This window comes from Solanum pennellii, chromosome 1 (assembly GCF_001406875.1).
Source record: "Solanum pennellii chromosome 1, SPENNV200".
NCBI classification, from domain to species: domain Eukaryota; kingdom Viridiplantae; phylum Streptophyta; class Magnoliopsida; order Solanales; family Solanaceae; genus Solanum; species Solanum pennellii.
The window spans coordinates 5,444,297-5,452,664 of NC_028637.1; the positions used below are offsets into that span (position 1 = coordinate 5,444,297).

The following is an 8,368-nucleotide window of genomic DNA, read 5'->3' on the forward strand; positions in this document are numbered from 1 at the left end:
TTTAAATCTCCTATCTTACAATTTCGATCTAATAAGCTCTTTGAATCCAAAAATTATAATAAAAACAGTGAAATGGGGTGTATTGGCTTAAAACAATCCGTCGAAGGTGCATGTAATTTAGATCTTTACACTATGAGATTTAAGATTTATTTAAGTTATACAAAAGAAAAATAAATTTTTACTTAGTCCTGATGTAAGTTTGAAAAAATTGTTGTTTTTTTTCAATTGGGACGGATTAAGTTGAGTAAAAATGAATGAGGTAATATTTTTAAGTTGTGTGATATTTTGGAATTTAAAAATTAGCTAGTTTTACAAAAAAAAATTAATTTAATCTATTAACGGAAAAAAAATTTATACTATTTGTTAAACGACGAGAATATATATGCACAATCTTTTAGACGGCAAGAATATATGTACGACCTTTTTAATAAGGATATATCAATTTTAAATCTTAATAAGGATATATCAATTCTAAATCATAAAACTGAGGTATATATTTACCTCTTTTCCAATCTAGCTATATATAAAAGGAGAAGAAAATTCCTATGTGTCAACACCAAAAAAAATTAAAAATTATTAAACTAATTCAAAATCTAAAAATAAAAAATTAAAATTACAAACGCTATCAGCTTTTTTTAAAAAATTCAAAAATTTAAACTTTCCTTTAACTTTTTACTGTTTTTTGAAATATTTTCTATTCTTCTGATTTTGAATTAAAAAATAAGAGATATAAAATAATATTATAATAATTAGTATCATCTTTGAGAGAGATCGAGAGATTTGACAAATTAAAACATCTCACAACTAGAACTGTCAATATGGGCTAGCCCACCCATCCGGCCTAACTCATACAGGCTTTGACATATTATGGGTCAGGCCGGGCTAGCCCATTTTGGTGTGGACCTGAAAATGGTCGACATAACCCACAAGTACGTGGACTACAAGCTTGACGGGTCAACCCACTTTTTTTAAAAAATTATATATTTTTATAATTATTAAATTAGATTTTAAATTATAATTTAAAATATTATCATAAATATCAACAAAACAATATTACATGATGTTAATGTTAGTACTTGTTAATCAAATCAAAATAAAATTATTTTTATAATATTTATTAGGGATAATTTCAGAGACCTCCATGTTTCGCTCTATAACACTTACCTCCCCTTTGGTTTACGATATTACGTCTACCTCCCTTATTTTCATTTACTTGTAACCATTCTGTAAACCTATTTAAAATAAATATAAATTAATATAGATTTGACAATTTTACTCTTTTTTTATAAATTCTTCTTATTAATAAATATTATATAAAAATAAATCGTTTAATAAATATTTTAAAAATAAATTAACACAAAGACTTATTTTTTTAATCCAACAAAGATCAAAGTCTTCAACTAAGTTGACCCACATTTTCACCACATATTAACTCTTCATCTCTATTTCACCTTTATCGATTCACGTAAATTTTTTCCCCACAATAACCCATCATTTTCCGGCAACAACTTCTTCAAATAGAAGACAAAATTGAACTTCCCAAGAAAGAAATTCAATAAGAACGATAAGATTTTGTTCTAGTTAAACATTTACACAAGCGATGAAGAAACATGATCCAACGAATAAAGATAAATCATTGAAAATTAGATCTAAACATTCATATATAAGGGTACATTTGTCAAATCTAAATTAATTTATATTTATTTAAATAGGTTTAAAGAATGGTTACAAGAAAATGAAAAATAAGGGAGGTAGACGTAATATCGTAAACCACAGGTAAGGTGAGAGAGGTCTCTGAAATTATCTCTATTTATTAAGTTTTTTTTTCCAAGTAAAAGTATAAATATATAAATAAAATATTAACCTAATTATTTTGAATTTGGACTCTCTTTAATTTTAAATTTTAATATTATATTATATTTTTTTAATTAATTATTATTGGCCCACGGGCCGGCCCTATCTATATTTCTCAAGCCCATCAAATCAACAGGCTTATTCAGGCCGGGCTAAAAAGTTCTTTTCTTAAATGGGCTCCAAAAATCTTAGCCCAAGCCTATTAAATCTCGAGTTAGGCCAGGCCGGCCCGACGGGCTTAGCCCATATTGACGGCTCTACTCACTATCTTTCATTTCTATGCAAATTATTAATGGACAATTAATAATTTTATAAGAAATAAAATTTTAAATTTTAAATTTAGGATATTATATTTAGGAAACATTAAATTTTATCCTGAGCAATATCATAATTATAAATTATTTATCAAATTTAAGGCTATTCATAACATTAATTTAAGTTGAAAATTGCAATATTTAAATTTGTAAGAATATTTAAAGTATTTGATGTTTGATGAAGGTAAAATAATCAAAAAATTAATACTATCCTTGCAAAAATTTCAACATAGTATATCAAAAATTAAAAGTATAGCTAATATAGGTATAAAATAATACTTACATATTAAATATTTTTACAACACCATTCCGATAAAAGTAGTTTGCCTATTTTCTCAGCACTTATAACCCTCCAACTTCTCTCTCCTTCATGTGAGGTAGGAGATTTGAAGAACTCATAAACTTATCAATTAATTTATAGAATTTTAAAATCTTTTATATTTAATTAATAGAAATATTAATTTTAATACTATTCCTTTTTACGGATAAGCTAATTTGCAACCATCCTATTAGTTTTCATTATACTATGGAAGAAATTAAAATAATGTTTGGTGTCTTTAAAGAGAGTAAGGTTTAGATAAAGTTTTATTAGCATCAACTACTTACGCAAAACTTAAATTGTTATATATGATTACACTACAATTTTAATACTTAATAATAATTTATATTAGTTATTTTTTAACTAAAAATTATTTATTTTAAAATATCAATGCACGCACTGATACATATACTAATATTATTTTAATTACTAAACAATTGATTAGAAAATAAATACTACCTGTGTCCCTATTTAGTTGTCTACTTTAGAAATGACACACATATTAAGATAGCAATAATTAGCATAGTAAAGATATAATTTTACCCTTGTTAATTATGGTTTAAAAAATGATGAATTAAAACTTGAAAATTTTCAAGAAGTTTAAATGAGGGTATAATAGGAAAAAAAAAATTGTCCTATCTTGATTTGTCAAAATGGACAATTAAATAGGAACAACTAAAAAAGGAAATATGAACAACTAAATAGGGACAGAAAGAGTAGATTTTTAGGCAAGTGACTAGTTTTTATTATAAAGGTACCTCCATTAATGAAATATTTATTTGTAATAAATTTAGTAAATTACTTTTATAATATAATAATTAATTTAAATAAGAAAAAAATGGTCCAAAAATTCAGCGAAAAAATAAGTATAAATAGAGGTCATAGAGAGGCGTCAGATCAACTTGTTTATGTTTCTCTGATTTCAGCTTTGGTTCTTGCGTAATTAGATTGAGCATAATTATCCTTCAATTTAATATAAATATGCAATTTAATCCTTCAATTAAAAATTTAATGAAATCATTAAAATTTCACTTGAACTGCAGAAAAATTCAAGAATTGCATAAATATAAATAAAATACAAGGAAGTTGAAAGATGTGATTCATTATCCATACAAAAAGTCTCTAAATGCTTACAATGGTTGCTATATACAGTGAGAATTCTCCAGCAGAATTTTTAATTAAATTGTGTTCCTATTCAACAAGAAACAGCAATGTATCATATACAATAGTACCATTTTTCTAATTTTCACAATATATACAAATAACATTATAATTTATGGAGTTCTAACTGTCTCCAAAACACTATTTTCGATGCCCTGATGATGCCATAAGTATTCCAACAGCTGCAACAAACATGAACAGCATGCCAACTAGTAGCGTATATGTTTTTCTAGACGATCTTCGATACTCTCCAAACAAAATTACCCCCCAAAATGTGCTCACCAGAGGCAGCGCCTGGAATTGCAGTACACATTTCAAACATCTCGTAGACAAGAGTAGCATGTTCGAGGTGTATAGTTTATGTCTGATTTTCATTTTCAATTTTATCGCGGAATAGATACAGAGGATTCATTATATCTGACCCCAACTATGTTGAGGCGTGATTGATTAATATGATAATATAAATGACTAACCTGAACAGCATCTGCAGCTGCGTATCCAGCTGCTTGACCTCCCATGAATTGTAGACCGTTTCCAAAACCACACAAAAGTCCTGCCAAAAGTGCCCAACCTCTACCGTTCCAGTCGTTAATATAAGCCTTTAGGGATGACTTGGGCGCATTTAAAACAGGACGGTATAAGAATATGAGGTTAAGAATCAAGGCAACGACAAAGCAAGAAACTGAGAAGTAGAAGAATGCTGTGTAGACGCTCAAGTGTGGGACTCCATCTTTTAGCGTATGCCACTGATCATTTGTGGCAAGGTTGAAAGCGGGAGAGAAGAGAGAAAAACAAACTCCAGCAAAGAATGTTAAAGCCAAACCAATGATAGCGCTCTTGCCAAATATCTGCAACCAAACACATGATTATGAACAAACAAGGAAAGCGCTTTTCCCTTGAACATTTTCCACTATACTGGATTGACAAAATTTGAGTTGCAAGTGTCTACGTCTAACGGGATACTTTATCATGTGTTCAGGTACTCAATCGGAACATGTAGTTCTAGTGTCTATATGAAGTATTCTGCGTAGATCTAATATGTAGTCCATGATAACTTTTCACGCCAGAAGTTAACATTGAACCGATAATAATATTTAATAAGATTAGTAATTTAAGAACAGACCTTGATAGCTCTTCTCTTCTCGAGATCAATAAGGAAAAGAGCAGTCCCAAATTTTGCCTTCTCTGTGGAAGCAGCTCCCTTCTCCGCATCATTTACGTCAACTGTGGATGTTTAGGAAAAAGTACAAAGGCTATGCATCTTATAAAAACGGTAAAGATATGAAACTTCATATTTTCAGATTCAAGCTTGTAATACCTGTCTTTGTATATGCTTGTTTAGAGTCAGTAATACTATTAGCCCTGCAAATGTTTCAATTAGAATCAACATAAACTTCCCGAGATTAATGGGGGAAAATTTCTACTCTTCCTCTAGCCATATATACAACATCAACGCTATCATGAAATCATGACATGAAACTCAAAAGAAAAAATAACGTCTTACGTATACTGTTTTTATTATTTAAACGAAAAGAATCAAACCAAAAATGTCATTCCCCATTTTGCAAAGATGTGAAAATCATTTCCTTAGTATATACACGTATCGGTGCATACCTAGTGCCATCTTTAGACTCATTTGAATAACTATCAAGCTTTGCTTTGTTATCCGCTGCGTTGGACGCATGAACAGCAGAGCCTAAGCAAACAGCAATCAAGAAACATGCAACCCCCGGAAAAAGAATCTCCGCTTTGTTAATTTTGTCATCAAGGTAGTAATTCAAGGTTGTTCCTGTCATAACCGAAGCAATAATCCAAAATTTAAACAAATTATGATACTACAGAAAGGGACATTAGTCACTAGGTCATTTCGGAAAAGTTAAAATCATACCTATAACAACAGTAATGCTTGAGGAGACGACCTCAGTAACTGATAAACCAACAAATGCCCAAGCATATTGCGTTGTAAGGTTCCCAATGCTGAGGACCACCCCTCCAGCCATTGCAAACAAGACACTGGGCCAATTATCCTGCACCATTGGTCCACGACTGTGATTCTAAAATCCCGAAAAAATCCGAATTGAATAATATTGTGCAATTTCAACAATTAACAACAATACATGCGATCAATCTGGTGGAATTGTTGGAAAGTTTCTACTTACCATAGACAATTTGAACAAGAGAATATACTGCCTATAAGTGATCTTGATAGAAGTATGCATTAAAACCGTAAAAGGTTGCTAGTAATGATGACTGCTAAAGTCTTGACAGTAGCACGGATCTCTTGGCAGTGACAAAGTTAAACCAGAAGAAACTAAAACAGATGCTAATCAAAGTTCCAGATAAGATCACAGGACAAACCAATGACGACTGCTAAAGTCTTGACAGTAGCACGGATCTCTTGGCAGTGACAAAGTTGAACCAGAAGAAACTAAAACAGATGCTAATCAAAGTTCCAGATAAGATCACCGGACAAACCAATGACGAAATTAATAAAAAAGACTCCACCTTAAGCTGGTAACAATAATTCATCTCAATGAAACATCATATGAATAACATGAGGCGATGAATTCTAGTCTTTAGATCCACCTATCAAGTAGCTTATAGGTGGCAATATCATCTTTCTCTTGGTCATCATTTTAAACCGCTAAAAATGCTGGTGAAATGAAGACTGAACATAATGTGACTGGTGAACGGAAGGACAGTCATGTAGGCTTCTTTTATTCGTTATCATGTTCCGGATTTGCTACTTGCAACATATATATTGTACATAATTGAATGGAAGTTATGCAACATATAAACGGTCTCAATCCATATAAGTTGCCAATGCAAAAATTAGAGAATGTTAATTTCATAATCCAAGATTTGCAGCAGAAGTGTCACATATAAAATCATGTTCAGTCAAATAGACTACGTATTACTCAGAGTATTACACGCAACGCAAAAACAAACGAAACAAGAACTAAGAACTAAAAACTAGTGCAACAAACTCTTTCGACCTTAATGGTACAATACTAACCAATCCCCCTCCTCCTCTACTCCTCTCGTTCTGTAACTAACCTATTCATACTTTTTTAAATAACCGTGGTGTGCTGGTCAGCTTGCACGCACTCCGACTAATTTTACAAGATACCTATTATCTCGAAGAACTCACCTATTTATAATTTATCATTAACAGTACTAAATTCCAATGTGTTTACATCTATCTATACAAGTATCATACACTAGCATCCTGCATCTATGCTTCACACTCGAACCCATCAATCGAATCATATAGAGTTATTAGGTGTAAACTCGGCACCAACCTGAGCGAGTTGAGAAAGGAAATTCGGTTTTTCCAATGAGCTTGTCCCAATTTCACCAAAAGTAAAAGCAATTATAACAGCAGCCAAAAGATTAGTTAAAGTATAATCAAGATAAGTGTGTTGAGGAAATCTTCCTCTTCTTTCAAGTAAAGTTAGTAAGGCTGGCCATGTCCCTAAAAAGAACAAAGACAACAACATGCAAACTATAGCCCCTCCTTTGCTCTCAACCAAATACATCTTCAAACCACTCGATAAAACCTTTTCGATTTCAGGTGAAATTGTAATCAAATTAAGAATGCTCCAAAAATCCTACACAAATTTTAAAAAAGACAATATTAAAGATTCAATCTAACCATAGTCCATACTCAATTCATTATTCTAAATCCAACCAGCTAATAATGCAAGAAACTCAAAGAATTTAACATAAATAGCCGTCCTTTAACCGCTTAAACTAAAAATAGTATGTGTATAACAATATATAATCTATATATACTAGCTAAGAAAAGTAAACAGTAAATCGGACAATATGTGTATAATCCCTTTTTTTCTTCAAAGAAAGTCAACAATCTCAGAGAATGATCCCAAACCACTTAAACCAATATAACTGTCTACTTTTTTAGGGTTTGTCCCAAAAATAGAATCTTTTTCTGTATTTAGTAAGTTTTTTGATTCCAACATTCCACGTGACAAGTTTATGATCACAAGATTTAAAAGACTATACGAATGGAGAAAGTATAATTTATGTATACTACACAATCTGACAGTAATTGTGTAAAGATCCCTTTTTTTCCCTTTCAGAATAACAAACACAACTAATAAATACAGAAAAAAAGATAAAGATTTGATTTTTTTGACCAACCATTTCTTTAGTTCTCAAACATGAACAGTACTCACCATGTCAAAAGACAACAGGGTATCAAAAAATCAGTAGAAATGAAAGAACAAATAGATAAGAATTTGTTGATTTCTTCCAAAAATTAGGGAAAAATAACCAAAAAAAAGTACCTTTTTTTTGAGACCCCACAAAAAAGGCAATGAAGCAGAGAGCCACCACTTTGAAAGGGATATCTGATGATGAAATGGAAGAATAAAATATGCAACAGAGAGTGGGATTTATGATTCATAAGCCTCTGAATAGACTTCGAATCTCATAGTCACGTAGTTCCTCTGTTTAAAAAAAATCCCATTTTCTTTTATATCTGTTTTTAAATAGATTATTTTTTTTAATAATATTTTAATTTCAACTTTTTAGGTGATATGTTAAGTTTGCAAGTTCAAAAAATAATACATTATTTTAATTTAAGATCATAAAATTCAAAAAAAAATATTTTTTTAAACACAGTATCAAATTAAATTAGGTCATTTTTTTAATGGAGCGAACAGTACTTTTTAAAAAACTTCAAATATCAGTTTTTATT

The 8,368-nt window shown here is 30.4% G+C and overlaps 1 protein-coding gene across 4 annotated transcripts; it reads right to left on the minus strand.

Annotated features, from left to right (window-relative positions):
- Nucleotides 1–3,570: 3,570 nt before the first annotated feature.
- On the minus strand, nucleotides 3,571–7,948 carry LOC107020056 (ureide permease 1-like). 4 transcript variants are annotated; one of them, XM_015220416.2, is made up of 8 exons: nucleotides 7,845–7,948; nucleotides 6,951–7,259; nucleotides 5,537–5,675; nucleotides 5,263–5,437; nucleotides 4,967–5,010; nucleotides 4,772–4,872; nucleotides 4,122–4,496; nucleotides 3,571–3,942 (listed from the first exon to the last, which is right to left on the minus strand). In XM_015220416.2, the coding sequence occupies exons 1-8, from the start codon at nucleotides 7,845–7,847 to the stop codon at nucleotides 3,790–3,792; spliced, it is 1,299 nt and encodes a 432-aa protein (XP_015075902.1). In that variant the 5' UTR covers nucleotides 7,848–7,948; the 3' UTR covers nucleotides 3,571–3,789. The 4 variants fall into 4 exon arrangements, with proteins under 4 accessions (XP_015075902.1, XP_027769806.1, XP_027769807.1 ...); XM_027914005.1 differs by having other exon boundaries at nucleotides 7,810–7,879; XM_027914006.1 differs by lacking the exon at nucleotides 6,951–7,259 and having other exon boundaries at nucleotides 7,845–7,917.
- Nucleotides 7,949–8,368: the final 420 nt, after the last annotated feature.